This window comes from Lepidochelys olivacea, assembly GCF_965140295.1.
Source record: "Lepidochelys olivacea isolate rLepOli2 genome assembly, chromosome: 2".
NCBI lineage: Eukaryota > Metazoa > Chordata > Testudines > Cheloniidae > Lepidochelys > Lepidochelys olivacea.
Genome location: NC_140412.1, coordinates 205187568 through 205211277, shown reverse-complemented (window position 1 = coordinate 205211277; position 23710 = coordinate 205187568). Strand labels below are relative to the sequence as shown.

The 23710-nt window shown below is 43.7% G+C and overlaps 1 protein-coding gene across 6 annotated transcripts in view; it reads right to left on the bottom strand.

The window, feature by feature from the left end:
* Positions 1-2582: 2582 nt before the first annotated feature.
* Positions 2583-23710, bottom strand: part of DAZL (deleted in azoospermia like) — a 36567-nt gene continuing 15439 nt past the window's right edge. For 2 of the 6 annotated variants that reach the window (XM_084621045.1, XM_084621049.1), the window contains exons 7-11: positions 21750-21827; positions 13926-13976; positions 4820-4927; positions 3749-3847; positions 2583-2777 (exon numbers count right to left, since the gene is read on the bottom strand). In XM_084621045.1, the coding sequence (XP_084477171.1) occupies positions 2724-2777; positions 3749-3847; positions 4820-4927; positions 13926-13976; positions 21750-21827 (390 nt within the window). In that variant the 3' untranslated portion in view covers positions 2583-2723. Of the gene's footprint in view, positions 2778-3748; positions 3877-4819; positions 4928-13925; positions 13977-21749; positions 21828-23710 lie in introns of all 6 variants that reach the window. The other 4 variants (XM_084621047.1, XM_084621046.1, XM_084621048.1 and 1 more) reach the window with 4 other exon arrangements.

The following is a 23710-nucleotide window of genomic DNA, read 5'->3' as shown; positions in this document are numbered from 1 at the left end:
GATCTTGGATGAGATATTAAATAGCACTGGGCCAAAAACAGATCTCTAAGAGACCACACTAGAAACACGCCCATATAGTCTAATAACCCATTACAATTACTTTGAGATCCATCAGTTTTTAATCCATGTAATATGGGCTACATTGAAAAGTTAGAACTATACAAAAAAATTAGTATGTTGTGTAATACTAAGACTAAATCATAAAGAATTTAAGTATATAATCTCAATGTAGCTAGTTCTATCTTGTAATCTCAATTAAAAACAATATCGAGTTTGACAAAACCTATTTTCCACACAACTATGTTGATTGCCATTATGTTACCATCCTTTCAATTCTTTAGTGGATGTGTCCCATGTCAATCTTCCCATTATCTTGCTTGGGAATGATGTCAAGCTAACTGGTTTATAGTTACCTGGGCATCCCATTTACCCTTTTTAAATACTGGCACAACTTGGTACCTGAAGATAATTCAAAACCTCTCCCTGAAAAGCCTGTATTTGATACCCAGAGATGCTTTCTTCTGGATGTTTACTAACATATACTTGAGTCACACTTCAAAGCAGTGCCTATACACTTTTGTACACAGTCACATCTTGGAGCGCCTAAGGCCCCAGAACATCACTTCCCTCCCCACTTCATACTCAGCTGTGGCAACTAATAGCTGGTGTTATGAGAGAAAGTGACTTGACAAAACCACAGCCATTTTGGTGTACTCAGCCATCATTAACTAGAAGTGAGATCACCAATGTGAATAACAGCTCTGCATAAACATATGAAATAGCTGCAGCTTCAGTTTTGCTGATACAGAAATAGAATTGGAAGAACCATGAGAACAGGAGGAAGTGTGGATAGTTAACCATGGATCTAGGTGTTCCTGATTGAGTTTTTGCTGATGTTATGACCAGAGTGGTTTTGCGGATAGTAGGAAAATTGTTAGTTTGCAAGGGGTTACTATGAGATAGGTTGCTCAAAACAAAGCACATATTAAAACGTAAGTCAGAGTGTGTAAGCTGGAGAAGTTTTTTTATGAGCTCAGAGGGTGACATCCCACTCCCCAACGGATAAGAGGAAGGCTGGCCACCAAAAACCTGCTGCTGACTGCTCGACACTATCTCAGACTTTGGGTAACTATATCTGGGTTGCTCTAGACTATTGCTATTTTAGATGTGTGCTGTAGACTCAAAATGGATTGGGAGGGGGGGAGCTGTGTGAAAGCACTGACGTTTGTATCAATCATTTATCAAATGGAGGAGTTATGTCCCCATTGATTTATTCCTGAAACCACTTGGAGAGGGGGGAAAAATAGAAGTTACCATAGTTTTGTGTTCAGACAACCCTGGGCAACATTGGATACGGTTTATTTTTTGGAGCCAATATTACTTTGGAATTTGCCAGCTCACCTTAGTTAGTCCATTTTTAAGGGATCAGTGCACCATCTTTGAAGAGGCTTAACTTTGGTCTAAAAGCAAGGACTGTACTACAGTCTCAAACTAATTCATTAGACAAACTCTTTACCTTGATCTTTAGTTGCTGGTTTTAGTTACATTTTATCCAGTTACTACAAATCTATGTAACAGTGTAATGTTGAATGTAGCACAAGTACTGCAACAAATGGCTGCTGGGAGAATACAGCGAAATCTAGAATGACAAAATTTAACACCTGTGTCAACAGCTGCAATACTGTAATTAGCATCTCCAGCAGGAAGCCAACTCAAACAAAAAAGAAAATTTATTGTTTAAGTTTTTCAAATACGAAACTCTAAAATCTACAGGTTTCAGAGTAGCAGCCATGTTAGTCCGTATTCGCAAAAGAAAAGGAGTACTTGTGGTACCTTAGAGACTAACAAATTTGTTTTTCTAAAATCTACATAATTATTATAAAACATATTTCCTTACAAAATTCTTTGATTAACAGTTTGTGTGACATAACATAAGGATATTTTAATGTCAATATTTTCCCACAATTTTAAGATACAGGCATTGTTAAAATTTGCTCAGTAAAAAAGTGTAACCCACTGAGTAGTTAATGTAGCTTGTTATGTTCTTGGGTTTTTCTTAAATTAGATCTAGGAATTTTAGAATTCGCTTAATTACTTTTTCCAATCAAACTGATAGTGATGCTCAGACTCCAGGTGCATAAACTGTAACTAATAAATGTAATCCCCATTGATTGGATTATTTGTAGAGAACCAGCAATATAACACCGGGTACAGACTTGAAGGGCTTCAACTGAGTTACAACTTGAGGTCTTCTGTTCCACTGATTAAGAACGCAATTTAAAAACTACCTCTTGGGCAAATTTCTAGTTCAACTTTTGAATGAGCTAAACTTGTCAGACATTTAAGCTGTGTTTTAAGAGAAAACAAGTGCAACATGCAAACTGTACCTTAAACCCCAGAAGAAAATTCACACATTTACAAATTAAACCAAGAGTAATCTTTCCATACAAATTCCTTAAAAAACTTTAACATATTCTAGCATCAAGTGAAAGGACATGCACAAAACCCAAGTAATGTAATACTGAAACTTTCTAGTCTATCATATCCTTAAAATACTAGAAACAAAACAATCTAGGAACAGATAACATGCAAATATGAACAACTTCAACTTGAAGTAACTTTTTCTATAAGATTACATAATTGTACAGCACATATTGCTATACTGAACAGTAACACCCCAAATCAATGGAATACAGGCACTGTAAGTCTTCAAGTGTCATTGGTTAAACACTTTTAAGCACTGCCCTACTTCTTCTGAAGTGATGTACCCTTTTCTCCTGTGGAGGGAGGGAAAGAAAAAAATAGTTTTAATTCACGGAAAGGTAACAATATTGCTAGATATTACAATAGAATAAAGTAAGTTACATAAAGCAGAAACAGATTTTAAAATTTTGCTCCTTCAAAATCCCACATTCTACGTAAAGCTTTTTACTTCAGATAATAGAGTAGGAGTGTCTATTCCGCAAAAACAGTAGAAACTGAAAAACTATTCAAAGATTCAGAAAGACAGCCTTAAAAAATCCTAATGGAGAGTTTAATCAGAAGATACCAGTGTGATCACAAGTTGTATTTAGCCCAAACACACATTTGTGACCTAAAGCAAAGCAAAGCAAAACAAAAGCAACCCTGAGAGTGATTGGAAACTTTAGGCCTTAGACCCGAGAGGTCTAAGAACAAGCCACCATTCTCCATTTCACAGTTGGAAGGGCTGCAGTGGCAACTCTTACTGATTTTGCATGTCAGAATACAGTTATGACAGATCTGAAGAGCATACTTTATAGAACCCAAGTCATCCTCTGGATGAGGGAGTAAACTGCTGCTTGTTCAGTACCAACAGACCCAAGGTTCATCTATTTCTCACTGAAGGAAAATGTGGAAGAAAAGGCTAATGCCAATATTGCCAGTTTGAATTGCAAGCAGTTTTTGTGCAGGTTTGTGATACTGCACTGTTAAATCTAAAACCCACAAATCAAGGACATCAGTGATTCCACAAAGGTTGTCTTGGGCAGTAGTATTAAGATTCAAGACCTTCCAAATGATACTGCAATATTTATATCGAAAATCTCTACAGAAAAGCAAGCAAACAATCACCGTAAGTGTCAGAGCCAGACACAGCTATGGTCCAGAGCAGCCTACAGTTGCAAAAATGGAACAAGTCTATCAGCATTTGAGTTACTTGTCACCATAGTATTTAGTGGTGGAAGAAAAACTATATGTCAAATCTTTAAAGTTTGCTTTTACTCCGTACCTTGAAATAGTCCTCTTGGGATACAAGAGTGTTTCTTAGACGGTTCTCGGGATTAAACAGACAGGATACCACTGTCTGTATGCTTCGGTCCACAGACTTCTGAAATACATGTTTTCAGTAACATGCATCTACAACAATACTGATTTTATTATCTAGTTCATTGCTACCATCATGTCTATAAATCAGATGCTAAAAACTTTGAAGTGTAAACATTCAGGATTACTGGCAAGTGTCAATATTTATCAAACACTTATTTTTTATAGTATCTGAATGCTAAAAAACTAGTTTATATTCACACTATATCAATATATTACACAACAATTTTGTTCTTTCCCTCGGAGTTATATGAAGCTTTTCTGTTCTTTGTGAAAGAAAGTTACTAGGCTGTGGTTTTACAGCATTATCTGAAGGACAGATTTCAGTTAACTTGTTTCCTCTAGTAACCTTGTCCATACCTGAAATGCCACTGACCAAAAAAGCGTTCCATCTCCATATCTCAAGCCAGAATTTATTATTAATTGGCAATATGAGTAAGTGATGTCTATTGAATACCAAGTTAAATTTCAGTCCCAAAAGTTAAGAATCTACAACAAGAAGGGGACATGATGCCCTTTCCTAAACTATGAGTCTTCAACATGAAAGACAAGTGTGATACTCCCCAATGTTTGTCTCTACAAATGTTAGAAGCAAAATAAAATTCACTTTAACAATTAAAAAAACAAGTTGTACCTTGTTTCATGTGATTCCCACTGTAAGTCAAGCCAAATGGTTAAACAAAGTTGCTTGCTGAATTAATGCTGATTTATACATTTGTCTATCATAGTACCCAACAACCTCACACTGTCTGTTTGAGGAAGTATTTACCCCCCTCTTACTGAGGGGAAACTGAGGCACTGGGTAGACTGTGACTTTGGACAAGTCTCTCAAAGTCTAAGACTATGCAGAAACTGAACCCAGTTTTCCAGGATCCCAGGACTGTGCCCTATCTATTACATCTTCCTTCTACACAAGTTCCTAGAAATAGGTTATAGGGTTACATTAAGAGTATACATCTTCAGAGTGAACACTTGCCTTTTGTGGACTGTTTCCAGATGATTGTGCAGGCTCTGGAACAGAACATTCTGCTTGGATAACTTCTGGCTCTACTTCACTGCAGTGGTAGTTTACTGAAGTATAAGCCTGTATAATTAAGTGTTGCAGTTAAGGAATGAAAGTATAGATGCTCCCCATCCCAAGGTGGATGGTTGTAGGTCTACTACAATTTGAGTTGGAGCAGTTTGGAAAAACAGCAGCTGGGTCCTTGGTCCTCAACTACCACTAAGGCACAGTAATAATGAAAAAAAATATTAAAGAAAAAGTAAAAGTGTTGACACTTTAAAAAAAAATAAATCGAAAAATGTCACAGGAGTATCTATTGCTCCTTCCAGATAAGCTGAATGACTGGTCCACCAGGACACATTTCATGGTATTATGCTGGAAGTTAGACCCAGCTCTCCCTCTCAAAAAGGGTTATTTTAATAGGGAATTTTATCTAATTTGGGTGGAGAAGAAGGGAAAAAAAGGTGTTCACAGCTGAAGCCAATAGACTGCAGAGACCGGGCCAAGACCTGGAAGGGAGCACATGTAAATCGTTTCTGATTGCCACCAGAAAGAATCTGGCACGGGAAGTTCTGGGGGATCCAAGGTACTGACAGGTGGGTAGTGCTCAAGACACTAACAAACAGAGGCCCAAAAATCCTTGAGACCACTGAGGTTCCAGTAGTCTCCCAGTGAAAGATTTAGGAGTACAAGGCCATTCCATTAGAGGTATTGCACAAAAGTAGTAATCATTTCATGGTTCAACTGGTATATCAAGGCAAAAATGACACGACAGTATCTTCTACCCTATATGACCACCCAAATGGGAGATAAGAACTCAGTCTAAAGCTATTCTGTGAGAAAGTTATAACTAAGCATTACAAGAAACTTGCTGGTATCTGAAGCTTCAGCCAAGAAAAACTGCTGTAATCAAGGAAGGGAGCTTGGCTGACTACTCATATAACACCCTTGTGGCCACTGCCCTTCTGAGAAAAGCCCCCTACACACAAATCTGTGATAAATTTTCTTCCTAAAAAGGTCTGTTCTCCCTACTTGTTCACTCTGTGTTCAGACTACTACAATTAAAGGCTTCACTTTTCCTGTTCCACACTATAAAATGCTTAATACATTGCCACTATGAAGCACTATACCATGAAGCTGTATGGTGCTTACTACATGCATACATACCAGCAAAATGTCTCATTCAAAAAAAAGACACTTTACCCTTTCCATAAATGGTGTTCTTCAAGATGTGTTGCTCATATGTCTATTCCACAATAGGTGTGCGTGCTTGCCACATGCACCGGTGTTGGAAGTTTTTCCCCTAGCTGTACCCATAGCGGAGCGCCCCTAGCAACCCCTGGAGCGGCACCTCCATAGCACGGTATAAGGGGCGCTACGCGCCCCCCTCCCACCCTCAGTTCCTTCTTGCCAGACAACTCCAACAGAGAGGAAGGAGGGCAGGATGTGGAATAAACATGAGCAACACAGCTCGAAGAACACCAGATGCAGAAAAGGTAACTGTCGTTTCTTCTTTGAGTGATTGCTCATGTGTATTCCACAATAGGCGATTCCAAGCTATATCTGTTGGAGGTGGGTAGGAGTTCACAAATTCTCGGGACGGAGCACAGCCCTGCGAACCCAGCATCTTCCCTGGTCTGGGAAACAATTGCATAATACGAGATGAACGTGTGAACTGAAGACCGTGTAGCAGTCCTGCAAATGTCCTGAAAGGGGACATGGGCTAAAAAGACACCCGACAAGGCCTGTGCCCTAGTGTAGTGTGCCCTCACAATTGACAGCGGAGGGATTCCCGCCAGGTCATAACAGGTATGGATGCACAAGGTGATCCACTTGGAGAGCTACTGAGTGGAGATCGGTGGACCACTCATGCGTTCGGCCGAGGCAATGAACAGCTGCGAAGACTTCCTGAATGGCTTATTCTGCTCCAGATAAAAAAGCCAGAGCCCATCTCACATCTAGTGTTTGGAGATGGCGTTCCTCGCTGGACTCCTGGGGCAGAGGACCAGCAGGAAAATGTCCTGACTCATGTGGTAAGCGGAGACCACCTTTGGGAAGAACGAAAAATGTGGGCAGAACTGGACCTTATCCTTATGGAACACCATGTACGGGGGCTCCAAGGTCAGGGCCCTGAGTTCCAAGACCCGTGATCGCCACCAGGAAGGCCACCTTCCATGAGAGGTGCAACCAGAAGCACGGCTCAAAGAGGGGGCCCATGAGCTGGGCCAGCACCAAGTTCAGGTCCCACTGCGGGATGGGGGCCTAACGTACGGGAAGAGACGACCAATCTCTTAAGGAATCGGCCAGTCATAGCATGGGAGAATACCATGTGTCCCTGCACCGGCAGGTGGAAGGCAGATATGGCTGCCAAATGCACCTTGACAGATGAGGGCGCCAAGCCCTGGGCTCTAAGGTGAAGGAGTTAGTCCAAGATGAGCTGTATCAGGGCAGTCATGGGGGAAAACGCCCCAGTCAGTCACCCACTGGGAAAACCGAGACCACTTTGCCAAGTAGGCTCGGCGCGTGGAGGGTTGCCTGCTTTCCAAGAGGACATGCTGAACCCCTTCCAACCATGTCCTTTTCTCCTGGCCTATCCCCTGAGGCAGCCACGCCACGAGGTGGAGTGGTGCTAGGTTGGGGTGAAGGAGGCGGCCCTGGTCCTGGGAAAGGATGTCCGGGTGGGACGGTAATGGCCATGGTGGGGCGACTGCCAGGGTCGTGAGGGTCCTGTACCAATGCTGGGCCACACCGGGGAAATCAGGAGGACCCGGGCCCTGTCTTTATCTTTTCCAGGACCTTGCTGATCAGCGGGAAAGGCATAGAGAAACTGGCCTGACAAGGACAGGAGGAAGGCATCGGAGATAGCGCACCATCCCAGCCCCCTCCCCGGAGCAGAACCAGGGACAGTGACGGTTCTGCCAAATTGCAAACAGGTCCACCTGGGGAGTTCCCCACTCTTGGAAAAGTCTGGGCACCACCTCAGGGTGAAGAGACCACTCGTTCTGAGAGGATAAGTCCCTGCTCAAGCAATCCACCCGCGAGTTCCAGGCGCCTGGTAGGTGGTAGGCCTGTAGGAAAATGTTGTGGCTATACAGAAATCCCACAGCCTGAGGGCTTCCAGGCAGAAGGCAGAGGATCGGGCCCTGTCTATTGATGTAAAACATCAAGGCCGTGTTGTCAGTGAGGACCTTGTCAATCCTGTCTCTGGCCTGGGAGAACACAGAGGCCAACGAGAGCTGGAGGGGCCTCATCCTCAGTCTGACCATGATGAATCACATGTGCACGCCAACATGAGACCCAAGGGCTGGAAACACGCTCTGGTGGTTGTCACTGTTGTGACTGTATTGAAGAGCCCCTTCAGGGTCCTGAACCTGTCCGGTGGGAGGGAGGCTCTGGACAACATGGCGTCCAGGACCGCCCCGCTAAACTCTATGTGTTGTACCGGGACTAAATGTGGACTTGGTGTCATTTACCAACAGACCCAGAGTGGTGCACATGGACAGAATGAGCACCATGTGGTCCTGCACCTGAGACCGGGAGCTGCCCTTGACCAACCAGTCATCCAGATAGGGGAAGATCTGGACCCCGCAGTGCCTGAGGTAGGCCACCACCACAGACATACACTTTGTAAATACCCTGGGGGCAGTGGACAGGCCAAAACGGGAGGACTGTAAATTGGTAGTATTCCTGCCCCACTGTGAAATGGAACAAACGTCTGTGCCCCTCGAATATATGGACATGGAAGTACACATCCTGCAGATTAAGGGCAGCGTACCAGTCCCCAGGATCCAGGGAGGGAATGATGGAAGCCAGGGAGACCATGCGGAACTTGAGCTTCACCATGTATTGGTTAGGCCTCGCAGGTCCAGGATGGGCCTGAGCCCCCCTTTGGCCTTCGGGATAAGGAAATAGTGGGAGTAGTCCCCTTTGCATCTGAACTCTGCTGACACCACTTCCACTGCTCCTAGGCTAAGGAGTCATCCCACCTCCTGCTCGAGCAGAGCCTCGTCAGAGGGGTCAAGGTAAACTGGAGGGTGTAGCCCCGAGAGATGGTGCTGAGGACCCATTGGTCCGAGGTTAGCCGCAACCAGTCCAGGAGAAAAGCACACAACCGACTGGAGAAGGGAAGCTTTATTGAGTGTGAAAAGAAAAGGAGTACTTGTGGCACCTTAGAGACTAACCAATTTATTTGAGCATAAACTTTCGTGAGCAACAGCTCACTTGTAGCTCACGAAAGTTTATGCTCAAATAAATTGGTTAGTCTCTAAGGTGCCACAAGTACTCCTTTTCTTTTTGCGAATACAGACTAACACGGCTATTACTCTGAAACCTGTCTTTATTGAGTGTGGATCCCTGATGAGAACTGGTAGGTCTCCCCCGGGCATCCCATCAAAACTGTTGTTTCCCTGCCTGTTTGCCTTTGGATGACCCAGGCTGGGGGGCAGACGGACTATAAGAAACGGCCGCAGAGACAGTCTTGCAACTTTTTATAAGGGGTCTCATATTTAGAGTGGGTAGCCTGGGTGAGAGCCTACTGCGGCTTAAACTTAGCTCTAGCCGGAGCCAGAACATAGAGACTTAAGTGTAGTGTGGGATTCCTTCAGGCCATGCAGTTTTATGTCCATCTGTTTCACAAACAGAGCCTTGCTGTCAAACTGCACAAATTGCTCTGCACGTCTCTGGACAGCAGGAGCCACGACGCTCTTTTCATGGACACCACAGAGGCCATGGATTGCGCGGCTGTGTCTGCCACATCCAACGCTGCCTGCAGGGTTAACCTGGCAGCTGCTGTACCCTCCTACACTAGAGCTCTGAACTCCTTCCTGTCATGCTCCTGGAGGGAGTCCTTGAACTAGGGCAGAGAGCCCCATAGATTGAACTCATACGACCCAGGAGAGCCTGATGGTTTGCCACCCGTAACTGGAAGCTCGAGGACAAATAAATTTTTCTCCCAGATCAATCCAGCCTCCTTGAATCTTTATTTTTCTGAGTAGGGACTGGCTGGCCCTGCCGTTCCCTGTGGTTGACCAACTCAACCACCAGGGAGTTAGGAGCAGGATGGGTGTAAAGGTATTCATGTCCTTTGGTGGGCACAAATTACTTGCGTTCTGCTCTCAGAGAGGGGGGCCAATGAGGCAGGGGTTTGCCGTAAGACATTTGGCAAATGTGAATTTGAAATTTTCACCACCCCTTCATGGAGTGGCAAGGCCACCCTGTCTGGTACCGAGGCAGACAGGATGTTAAAAAGGGAGTCTCAGGACTCCTCCACCTCCTCTGCCTGGAGGTTTGATGCCACCCTTTTCAATAGCTCCTGGTGGGCTTTAGAGTCCTCCTGCGGGACAGAGGGAGGAAGGGCTATAATTGCCTCACTGGGGAGGGCGAGGAGACAGGGACGGTCCTTTGCATGTCCACTGGCACCGGAGATCCACCCCCTGGTCGCTCTCTGGGCCCAGTGCTGAAGATGCATGTCCCACCGACTCCTTCCTAGGATGCTGGGAGAGGGAGGCCGATCCAAGGCTCGGGCTACCGAGCAAGCCCCCACCGGGGGTTGCGTCAGGGGCCACGGTGCCCACTGGTACCACTGTGCCGGCCACGGGGCTCGGTGACATTGCACCTGCTGTAGCACCAGCGGAGCAGGCTGTTCAGCCTGACCCACCGACGGGCGACTACGAAGGGAGGTCAGGCTGACGTACAACCTGCCGCTGTCCCTGGACCAGGAGGAGCAGCGGGCCGGGAGTGGTGCTGACCATGAGACCATGACCCTGATGTAGAGGAACGATACCGCGGGTAGCAGCTCCTCTGCAGTCGGCTCTGGCGGGCTGATCCGCGATGGTGAGGTGATGACAATTGACAACCAAGACTACGGGAGCAGTGGGGTCCTGGAGCGAGACGAACAAGAATGGTGTCAATGTTTGTGTCGCAACTGGCTATGATAGCCCTTCTAAAACGAAGACATTTAGTGTTATCTGCCTCAGTCCTGTCGGTATCCGCTCCTCGAGGTGGAGCGGTGCCTGGAGTCTCTGTCAGATGGAACCCAGCCAGACAACCGGGGGGAGGGGGGGGGGAAGGGAGGGGTGGGTGGTCGATGACAACCTGCATAGACTACGCACCGACGGTCGCTGAGTGGCGAACGGCGTCAGGAACATTCCCTCAACCAAGATCGTACCAAGTTGGAGGTGACTGCGGAGATCCCAGTGGCAGCTTGCCTCTGGACCACGGGGCCAACATTGGCGGTGCTCCTGGTACTGGCATGGACATAATGTCCCGAGCCGCTTGCAGGGCCTCTGGCATGGAGGGCATCCCAACATCCGGGGAAGCCTGCTCCAAATGGGCCAGGCTGGACCTGAGTTGGAGGCCTACAGGCTGATGGGGACAGAGGACTGCCCAACATGGGTCTAGCCTCTCCCACAGTCTTGCTCCAGTGCCGCGGCAGAGAAGGCCTCTTCGCCATCTTGGCGTGCACTGCGGATGGGGACAAGTGCCGACTGGTAGATGGCGCTGGTGGGTCGCCGAGTACCAACACCATGGTACTCCGTACCGACTCGGAGAGGCATGCCGGAGCTGGGGTCAACGCCGACTCCATCAGGATGGCCCAGAGCCTAATGTCTCTCTCTCTCGGTCCAAGGCTTAAACGACTTGCAAATCTTGCAGCGATCACAGAGATGGGTTTCACCCAAACAATGTAAGCAGTCTGTGGGCAGATCACTCACTGGCATTGGTTGCCTACAAGTGTCGCATGACTTAAAACCCAGGGCACGCCCTGGCCCAGGCGCACTAACTAAACTACTAACTACAGGTACCATACACTGAATGAACAAGAGCTCTGGGGACGAGCTAAAGCAAAGCTGGAGCAGAGCAGTTCCGAAGCACCTTCACTGGCAGCAAGAAGGAACTTGAGGGGGGGGGGGGGAGTGCACAGCGCCCCTTATACCGTGCCATGGAGGCACCACTCCAGGGGTCGCTGGGGCATTCCCCTACAGGTACTGTTAGGGGAAAAGCTTCCCACATCAATGCATGTGGCGAGCACACACATCTATTGTGGAATACACATGAGCAATCACTCGAAGCAGCAGCTGTGTTTCTTCTAGAGAAAAAATTCTGCTGATCCATACAACCCAGTATAAGCACTATAATTCTGAAAGACAGCTCACTCTACAGCACCTGTCTTTAATGCACACTATTTGTCTGCCAGCTAGTAATTGGAATGGAACTAGAAGTTGCTTTTAGGAGAATGTTTAGCAGCCTGTTGGAATGAATTCCTTTAAACATTAACGGTTATGTAGCTTAAACTGGCTGGAGATTCAGGGATATGGCCACTTCCAGATTGCTGTGAGTGGTCAGTGATAAGTCTGTTTCTGGTGAGCTCCAGTAAATGGAAGACACACTGGAATGTATCTACAGACTTTCCCTGCAAAGAATGTGTTGAGCACAGGGATTTCTCCCTCTATGTTAGATGTAAGAGTATGCTACCAAGAAAGCTTGGTACACATGATCTACCCCTACCCACTCAAAAATAGGACAATATAAGTCCATTTCTTATCTATGACTTGAACTGAGTAATTGTTCAACATGGGCATGGGTGGTGACACCTGCAATAGTTTGTGAAAGAGAAGTCCATCCCTGAGACTCAAAACATCAGAGTGGGAAAGCAATGAACATTATTTCCAATCCCCCACCCATCCTATAGGGGGACTGTGAGAAATGGCATTGAAGAGATACCATTCACAGTAAGAAAAAAAGAAGTTTAGCAACTTTGAGATAATTCCAGTGTAGATCTAGTCTAAGACACCTGCAACTGGCCCATGCCAGCTGACTTTGGCTCAGGGAGCTTATGTGTTTAATTGTGGTGTAGACGTTCAAGCTCAGACCCAAGCCCTGTGATCTCCAGGCTCCAGCCCAAGCCCCAGTACCTACAACTGCAATTAAACAGCCCTTTAGCCCAAGTCTCACAAGCTCAAGTCAGCTAGTACAGGCCAGCCGCCGGTGTCCAATTCCACTGTACACATATCCTATCCATATACTCAAACAGCACAATTTCAGATCATGGCCAAATAATTCATTGCACTAAAATAAATTATCCCTCAAGTGATGTCAGACCCTCCAATGGAAAAAAAAGGACATCTGGATTAAATGTGGACAGTGATTCGAGTTTTAGGTTTTATACAAGTAGAATAAAATTCTTACAAGTCTCTAAAGGGAAAATAAGAGTAAGAATTACATGTTTTGTCACTTCTGCAAAACCACGGAAAGTTACCTTTCTTTGGGAGTTGGAGCTGATGGTTTCCAATCACTGTTGCCAGTTCATTCAATTTGGCAGACATACTATAGTCTATCTTGCTTCAGTAGGGTTTGGAAGGAACCAGATTCAGCAACTTGTAGACACTTTCAGAAATACTACAAGCGTCTGCTTTATTATACACTATCAGAGAGCCTTTCAAAAAAATTGGAACAATCAATAAGCAGCAGTAAAGCCCTCGTTGTACAGCTCTTGGAGAAAAAAGTGAAGACTATGATTTTATCCCCTCTAAGTTTCCATGAAAAAGAAGTAGTTCAAACTATGTTATTTTAGAACCTTAGAACTCTCCCAGGGGCTCAATTGGGAGAATATGAAGAAAGAAGAAATGAAACTTGTTTTTGTTCTCCCAAGAAACCCTTCCTTAAGAGAGCTTCCATGCAAGTACGAAACCCTAAACCAAGACTTAATCAGCAATATCAGTCATGAGTACCACTGTCAGCATTTAATCCAGAGATGTCTACTCTTTGCAGAAAGAAAAGGAGTACTTGTGGCACCTTAGAGACTAACAAATTTATTTGAGCATAAGCTTCTGTGAGCTACAGCTCACTGCATCGGATGCTCACGAAAGCTTATGCTCAAATAAATTTGTTGGTCTCTAAGGTGCCACAAGTACTCCTTTTCTTTTTGTGGATACAGACTAACATGGCTGCTACTCTGAAACTACTCTTTGCAGAGCAATTTTACACCAATAAAAGTTTGATTTTGATTACGAGTGTTAAGATAGCAGAGCATGACTCAAACAAGAAGGTTGAAATTTCATGCACTAAGTTTTAATCACCTTACCGGAGGTATAACATAATTCCTTTGCTCCCCAGGAGGCCACTGTGGTGGGACCTTAAAGATTTAATAAATAAGAATTATCCTTTATCTTGTCTTGTGCAAAGAACAATTACTTACCTCCAAGAACTGCAGTTATTGTAAGTGTGAGAGTTACAATTGTGGTGCTCATACACTCTAATTCATTCATTCTAAATCCTTAAATTGACCCTCAGCATTGTCTCCTCATGCATGCCCCAGCTGAAGAACTGTACGGCAGTGCAGCCCTTACTGCTTCTCACTTCCCTCACTAATTTAGAATCCCAGCAGATATGGACTCCAAAAGCACAGGGATAGAGGATAGGTCATGGGCGCTACACAGACTAGACATCTTGAACCACTGTAACTATAAAGTAAAGTTGCGAGTTTGTCATGAAGGTCACGGAAGTCAGAGTCCTTAACTTCCAGAGATCTGCATGAGTTCAGTCCACAGCATCTGGGAGCTGCAGGGTCTTCCCACCACCTGTGGTGGCTGGAAACTGCGGGGTACCCCCAGGACCTCCCAGCCAGACCCCACAGCTCCCCATTTTGTCACACATATTTTTAGTAAAAATCAGGATAAGCATTGCCTTCCGTGAATTTTTCTTTATTGCCCGTGACCCGCGTGACTTTTACTAAAAATATGCATAACAAAAATCTTAGCCTTAACGATAAGGAAATGTGCTCTCAGTCTTTGTCCATGTGGATATGAGTTCTAGCAGGTTCCAAAGGAAGTGGGGGGAGGGAAGGTTCAAGGAGTTCTATTTATATCTAACTACAGATTGCAAAACTGTTCTCCAAATTTTGGCATCTGACCTAGATGCCAAATGTAGGGCATATTTTGTAATTATAGAAACGGCACTCCTTGTAGCTATTCTGCAGATTTCCTGTACAGGAGTCTCCCTTAGGCAAGCTGAAGGGGTTTGTGCTAGCTAGGCAATAAAGAAAGGCTTTGAACACAGGGTGTGCAATTTGGCTTCTCTATGTCTGAATAGGGTTTGGAGAAGAAAACTGGGAGATTGAGGGCTTGGTTTAAATTAAAGTTAGACAGCACCTTGTAAGGAATTTAGGCTATGATCTCAGCACCACACTTTGGAATACCATCTAAGAAAGATATACCATTAGTGTTTGGCTTTCACCTATGCTTCTGGCTGAGGGGATAGCGATCAGGAAGACTGCTTTAATGGTGAAGTGGTAGAGTGCCTTGGATAAGGGATCAAATGAGAGATCTACAAGGTCCATGAGAAGTATGTTAGGCTTAACAGTTTCTCGACAAAGGAGTTGTAGGTACTCCCTTGCCTGTTGACATACTACAGGAGTGGCTAAACTGTGGCTCTTTTTAGTCCTAAGGGTATTCTGTGCCACTGTTCAATGCAGAATTTTGCAGAAATTAATGTATGCACACAATTTCCTTTCCCCCACAGAAATGGGCTGAAGTGCTGCTAGCCCCCACTAGGAGCCACTGGGCCCAGCAGAGCCACGCTCACATATAGAAGACACTGCTGGGGAGATGGAGAGGATGTTAGAGCGTTCCTGGCAGCTGCAGTCCCCAGCATGCCCTGAGGGAAGGAGAGGGTGGCACACAGGAAATTCCATGCAAGCCTGGGATAGAGCATCAAGCTGTTTCTCCCTCTGGATCCCTGGGCTCTGGAGGTGGGGAATGTCTGGGCTAGGGGGACCATAGCTAGCCTCTGGCAGGGGAGGGGGTTCAGGAATCTGGGCTGGGGGCCCCGCTGCTGGCCTCTGGGGGGAGGGGTGCAGATATTGGAGCTGGAGGGGAGGGGGGACACACAGCAGCTGCCTTCTAGGGAGGAGAAGAGATTGTGGGTGTCTAGTCTCCCAGCTGGGCTTGGGAAGGGGGGACTGGACAGAGAAACAGGAACTGGGGTGTCAGAGGGGTTTCTTTAACTCTCTACTCCTGAGGGAGAGAGAGAGCACATCTGGTTACAGACATACGTGGCTTATAAGTATTTTTAAACAAATTAGCAAAATAATTGAAAGTGGCGTGATACCATAGTGTTACTTTGACAAATAAAATTTGCAGAATTTTAAAATATTGTGCACAGAATTTTTTTTTTTTTTTTTGGCAAAGAACACTCCCAGGTGCATCTTTTACAGTTAAAGTGTGGGTCATGGTGCTCCCCTTGCTGCCCTTCCCAATTCTCCACCTCCCAGACTGGGCGGGGGAGGGGGGGGGAAGCTTGGGACCTTTGCCTTGCAGGTAGCAGCTTCTACAGAGAAGGGGTGTGTGTCTTGGGGCTTCAGCCCTGCAGGGCATACCTGCCGGGGCTCCAGCAGGAGCACGGCTGAATCCCCAAGCCCCAGCAGGTACCTGCTGGATCTCAAACTTCTGAAGATTGTTGTATGCAGCTCAGAGGCTCAGTAAGTTTGGCCAACCCTGACATAATATATTGTTAAGCAAGTATTTGCATCAGAATCTGCATTGTGGTTTCTTTCAGAAATGGTAGAAAGGCTCTGCAAGGTAGCCAAATTACCAAGAATGCTTTACAAAACAAGACTACATCCTAAATTTTTGCCTGAGTGACTAGTGATACTGGATGCCCCACCAATCACTGATCAGTTTTGACAACTTGACCAAAGTAATTCATGGAGCTCAGGATAGCTAGAGTGGCCTGCACCATTAAATTCAGCATTTTGACTAATCTAATCAAGATTATTAAGAGCCTTTACACAGAACTCTGGCCATCCTGTAGATATCTTTGATTGCACCCACAGATTAGTGGCTCAGACACAGCTGAACTTCAAGATCTCTCAGGACTGGGATGCTCACTTCCTGGTATCAGATGCATTCTTTGACAGGAAGCATTTATTTTAAGACTGAAAGCTAAGTAAGAGGGTGTTTTTTAAAAATCAGACTTTAAAACTTTCCTATAACTCAAATGGCTGAGAAATTCTTAGAAGAGATCTCTTAAAAAGAGAATACCCCTGACTCTCAGTTAAGAGGTGAAAAAACTCAGAATACATATTTGAAATCTCCAATCTTTTAGCAAACCCAGGGAAAACCAGACTTGACATTCCAAATATTTTTTAAAGATTATACACACACTTTGATCACCTGGCTTCTCAATTGTCTTTTGGGCATTCTTTATATTTGAAAAATACAAAGAGGGCTCAAACCCATTTTTCTTTTTCTTTTGCATGTCACCTTTAAAAGCATTTGGTGAAGATATTTACAGCCTAGCTTGAATAGAGCATCCAAGGCCCACAACTAGAATATCATCCCTTCACCAAGCAGAAGATTTCATGTTGTTAAGAGAGTCACTTTATCAGTTTAAGTTGTACCAAGTTCAACTGAAGTACTCTACAAACTTTTTAAAATAATGCAATAGGCAAGATAGAATACCACCCCCAGTTTGGCAGGAGCATGAGGTGCTTGAGGTCAGTTATATGTGCAAAAACAAGCCTACAGATAAAGCCTGTAGCCCAGTGTGTGTTACCTAAGCACGTCAAGAACAACATGTGTCAGTGTATTTATGGAGAACAGGTATTCAGCCCTTAGTATTTTGGTTAAGTATGTAGCAGTTTTACCACGATGTCGCACTTCCTACTTCTTTACTGTAGGTCAGGATGATTTTATTTAAATCAAAAGCAATTTCAATCAGGAAATAGGGAACATGATTTAAACAATCAGTTTTAATCTGGTTTTGAATTTGTACTTTAAGTTTTCCTCAATAAAGTCTGATTCTTATTCTCAATTTTTCCTTTCAGTGGTAGAAAACAATATTTTAAGTACTACAGGATTAATTTTTACTCATGCAGTGTGTAAAACTGCATTTGTGTGGCAACTGGAGTTCAATAAATATAAAAAAATAGCTACAAAAGTTACATTAGATGTGCTGATACATAATAAAAGCTTATCAAATCTTGTCTGAACATTTAAAACTAAAGAAAGAATTAGCGGCAGATATCTGAATTATTTAAGTGCTAAACCAAACAACCGGTTCCAGTTGTTTAGCCAGTGACTTAGCTGTTCAGTAGTCTGACATTTCAGCAGCATGTATGTATGCTTGGACATTTTTATTTAAATAGGATTACAATAAGTTTAGGCCTTTTTTTAAATTAAAAAATATGCATTTAAATCAGTTTTTTTAAAAAAAAAGACATTTTTATCCACATTGCTGTGCAGAATGTTTACTTATTCCCAAGCAGTTACTGAAGCTTCCTCACCAAACTGCTTGCATCATAGACTCACAGGATGGGAAGGGACCAAGAGGTCTCCTAATCCAGTTCCCTGCACTCATGGCAGAACAAGTATTAACTAAACCATCCCTGACAAGTATGCGTATCTAACCTGCTCTTAAAAATCTTCTATGATAGATATTCCACAGCCCCCCTAGGCAGTTTATTCCAGTGCTTACGGACCCTGACAGTTAGGAAGTTTTTCCTACTGTCCAACCTAAACCACCTTCACTACAATTTAAGCCCATTGTTTCTTGTCCTATCCAAAAAGTAATTTTTTTTTTTAATAAAAACCTTCTTGTAACAAACTTATGTACTTGAGAAGAAGCCTGGGGGTGGGGGGACATAATCATTTTCTAGACTAAACAAACCCACTCCCCCGCCTCCAATCTTCCCTCATAGGTCATGTTTTCTAGACTTTTAAATCATTTTTGTTGCTCTTGTCTAGACTTCCACTCATTTGTCCACCTCTTTCCTGAAATGTACTGCTCAGAACTGGACACAGTAGTCCAGTTGAGGTCTAATCCGCGCAGAATAGAGCAGAAGAATTACTTCTCACATCTTACAACACTCCTGCTAATATATCCCAGAATAATGTTTTTTTTTTTAAACTGATGACTCATTTAGGTTGTGATCCACTATGATCCCCAGTACTTCTTCCTAGGCAGTCATTTCCCATTTTGTAAGTATGCAACTGATTGTGAATTTAATCCTATGCTCCAGAGCACTTGCAACCCCTCCAAGCTTGATATTATCCACAAACTTTAACTGTACTCTCCGTAATTATCTAAGTCATTAAGATATTGACCAGGACTGGACCCAGAACAGATGCCTACAGGATCCCACTCGATATGCCCTTCCAGCTTGATCGTGAACCACTGACTTTTCTTTCTGGGAACAGGAGTACTTGTGGCACCTTAGACACTAACCAATTTATTTGAGCATAAGCTTTTGTGAGCTACAGCTCACTTCATTGGATGCATTCAGTGGAAAATACAGTGAGGAGATTGATACACACACAGAACATGAAAAATGGGTGTTATCATACACACTGTAAGGAGAGTGATCACTTAAGATGAGCTATTACCAGCAGGAGAGCTGCTGAGAAGAAGCCTGAGGGGGGGAGGGGGGGGAACCTTTTGTAGTGATAATCAAGGTGGGCCATTTCCAGCAGAACATCTGAGGAAGAGTGTGGGGGGGAAGGGGGGGAATAAACATGGAGAAATAGTTTTACTTTGTGTAATGGACTCATCCACTCCCAGTCTCTATTCAAGCCTAAGTTAATTGTGTCCAGTTTGCAAATTACTTCCAATTCAGCAGTCTCTTGTTGGGGTCTGTTTTTGAAGTCTTTTTGTTGTAATATTGTGACTTTTAGGTCAGATCGAGTGACCAGAGTATGAAAGAGTACCTGCCCCCAACAACCTTACAACTGAAACAGCAGACCTTAGCTGGAGTCTGTGCAGGCCCCTTCAGCAGGCAGCGCGGTGCAGTGGAGCCCAGGGAGCCGGGTGGGGAGCTGGGGAACGAGCGTTCACTTCAGCAGCTCCTACCTCCAGCTCCACCATCTTCCGTGTTCTTTTTTGTCTCTACATATTTGTGTTGTTTATGTTCATCCTTTGATATTTGACCTAGTTTCCACTTTTTGTAGGACTCTTGAGTTTCAGATCACTGAAGAGCTCCTGGTTAAGCCAGATAATGGTTTGGAGAATTCCTGCCCTCTCCCATCAGAACATTTAGCAACATGATCAGTTGTCTATTGTTTGCTGGCAAACAATTTCTAAACAGCCATGCAACCCAGGAGTAAGTGTCCAGAATGTCTAAATTGTTGCCAGTATTCATCTATTTTTAAACAAAGTAGGGCTGTCAAGCATTTACAAAAATCACGATTAATTGTGCTGTTAACAGAATACCATTTAAATATTTTTGGATGTATTCTACATTTTCAAATCTATTGATTTCAATTACAACAGAATACAAAGTGTACAGTGCTCACTTTATATTACAAATATTTGCACTGTAAAAAATATAGTATTTTTCAATTCACCCAAGTACTGTAGTGCAATCTCCTCATAATGGAAGTTGAACTTACAAATGTAGAATTATGTTAAAAAATAACTGCACTCAAAAATAAAACAATGTAAAACATAGAGTCTACACGTCCAGTCAGTCCTACTTCTTGTTGAGCCAATTGCTCAAACAAGTTTGTTTACATCTGCAGGACACAATGCTGCCCGCTTCTTGTTTACAACATCTGAAAGTGAGAATGGCTGTTTGCATGGCATCGATATTTACAAGATATTTACATGCCAGATGCACTAAAGATTTGTATGTCCCTTCATGCTTCAACCACCATTCTAAAGGACATGCATCCATGCTGATGATGGATTCTGCTTGATAATGATCCAAAGCAGCGTGGACTGACGCATGTTCATTTTCATCATCCGAGTCAGATGCCATCAGTAGAAGGTGGATTTTATGTTTGGTGGTGGTTTGGGTCCTGAAGTTTCCACATCAGAGTGTTGCTCTGTTAAGACTTCTGAAAGCATGCTCCACACCTTGCCCCTCAGATTTTGGATGGCACTTCAGATTCTTAAACCTTGGGTTGTGTGCTGCAGCTATCTTTAGAAATCTCAAATTGGTAGCTTCTTTGCATTTTTTCAAGTCTGCAGTGAAAGTGTTCTTAAAATGAAGATGTGCTGGGTCATCATCTGAGACTGCTATAACATTAAATAGATGGCAGAATGTGGATAAAACAGAGCAGGAGACATACAATTCTCCCCCATGGAGTTCAGTCACAAATGTAATTAATGCATTATTTTTTAAATGAGCATCAGCAGCACAGAAGCACGTCCTCTGGAATGGTTTCCAAGGGATGAAGGGGCATATGAATGTTTAGCATATCTGGCATGTAAATAATTGCAACACCAGCTGCAAAAGTGCCTTGCAAACACCTGCTCTCACTTTCAGGTGACATTGTAAACAAGAAGCAGGCAGCATTATCTCCTGTACATGTAAACAAACTTGTTCAGCCAATTCCAAAAAGACACACAAGATAAGGAATGAGTGGACTTGTAGGCTCTACAGTTTTAGATTGTTTTGTTTGAGTGCAGTTATGTAACAAACAAAATAAATAAAATCTACATTTGTAAATTGCACTTTCACAACAGAGATTACACTGCAGTACTTGTATGAGGTGATAAGCAAAAGAAAAAAGTATTTTTCAATTCTTTACGGTGCAAATGTTTGTAATGAAAAATATAGAGTAAGCACTGTACACTTTGTATTCTGCGTTATAACTGAAATCAATATATTTGAAAAATGTAGGAAAACCATACAAAAATACATTCAATTGGTAGTCTATTAACAGTGCTATTATAACGGCAATTAATCACATTTTTAAAAAGTTAATTGTGATTTTTAGTTAATCATGTGAGTTAACTGATTAATCAACAACCCTAAAACAAAGAATTTATCAAGTCAACTGGAGAAAGATTTTTTTGGTGGGGGGAGGGACCAACAAATTGAGGTCCAATATTTAGACATCAGAATGTTTAGATATTCTGATTCACGATTTTTTTTTAAATCAATTAAGCCATTTTAAAAAATACATACCTGATAGTTGTAGGCAGGCTGGTAGCCTACAGGAACTTGCTGTTGTATCAGTACAGCTTGCGACCCATAAGGGTATGCCTGCGGGAGAGGGGGGGGAAGTTTTGCATTTCATAGGTTAAAGCGATTAGGTAAAGTACATCTACACTGCAGCCAGTGTAGAATTTCCAGCTCTGGTAAACCTACCAGCACCAGCTGATTGAGATTGCTATTTTTAGTGTAACTATCAGAATAGCAGCCGTGTTAGTCTGTATTTGCAAAAAGAAAAGGAGTACTGGTGGCACCTTAGAGACTAAAAATTTGTTAGTCTCTAAGGTGCCACAAGTACTCCTTTTCTTTTTAAGAACAGCAATGTAGCCACAGATACATGGGCAGCGGCATAGGCTAGCTGCCCAACTACAATTGCAGGGAGTCAGGTATGCTCAGGGTGGCTAGCCCACGTAGTCATAGCTACATGCTTTTTTAGCACAGAAGCTTGACGACAGCTTACACGGGTATGTGTATGAAAGCCAGTAGTTATACCTCTGACCACAGTGAGGTCTTAGACACTTAGGGTGTGTCCAATTTTCAAAAGGGAGCTTAAAGACTTGTCTACACAGCTACTTACAGAGTGGCAAGCCATGGTGTGAATTTATAGCACACCAATCTGCTGTACAGTAACATCCTGTGTAACCACTGTTTTATCATATCCCACCAAGCTGCACTCTGCTGCTTTCACTGTATGGAAAGTACTCCAATGCAGGACTTCCCCACTGTAGACCCACACCTTGGCTTGCAACAGAGTAAGTCAGTCAGTCTCACTGAGCCTCAAATGGGGCTTTTAACATACACTGACTAACAGAACATTCTTTAGGGCTTATCTATAAAATACTGAATTTGCAGCAAGCTGGCATGTAAATTTAGCTCACTTTAGCCTTCTGTGCAGTAAACATTTGTATAGGAATGGAAGTAGTTGCTTCTAACAATGATTTTTTTATTTTAACCAGATTCTGAGTTTAGGCAAAGTAAACAATTCACTTCCAATAGTTGAACATCAACAGAAGTCTGAAGTAGATTGTTCTCTCAGGACATGCAAGGTTTCAAGCAGTTGAGCTGGAATCAAATATTTACTGTCCCCAAAAAGTGTTACACTACTTGATTTCTTAAAATCATCCCCCTACTTTCCTTAAACTAAAGGTTCATCTCGAACAGCAGTTCTCATACTGTGGGTCAGGAGCCCAAAGCAGATCGCAACCCTGTTTTAATAGGGTCACCAGGGCTGGTGTTAGACTTGCTGGGGCTGAAGCTGAAGCCAAAGCCAGAGCCTGAGCCCCGCTTTCTGGGACCAAAGCCCAAGGGCTTCAGCCCTGGGTGGCAGAGCTCAGATTAAGGCCCACTGCCCAAGGCAGTGGGGCTTGGTCTTCATCTTTGACCCCCCACCTGGGGCTCAGGCTTCAGTCCCCATTCCTGGGATCATGAAGTAATTTTTGTTGTCAGAAGGGGGTCATGGTGCAATGAAGTTTGAGAACCCCTGGTCTGGAGTTGTTTAAAGAGGACTTGCAACTGGAAAACTGAGGTAAGATTTTACAGACAGTTTATTTTTGGTTTGTTACAGCTCGTTTGATGCTAAATGGTAAAGCCCTTCCGGTGTCTACTTACACTATTTCAGCACATGAGGAATTAGAATCATTCCCACCCCCCAAATTTTTCATCCTTCAAATTTTAGGGCCAGAGCACATTTACCAAGTATTTTACTTTTAGTAAGTTATTTTCTTAACTCACCATGGGATGCATGCCTTCTTAAGAAAAAAGAAGTAGCCAAATCCAAGCAAGTTTACAATAAATATCAGGATTTGGTCATAGTTAGTAGGCAATGGGGTTTGGGGGAGTTCAGAAGAAAAGCTATTAGGGGATCCTCCCAATGTGGTGCTGGAAGGGAACAAAGCATGACGACAGCTTAGGAGACTACTGCATAGATATGTATG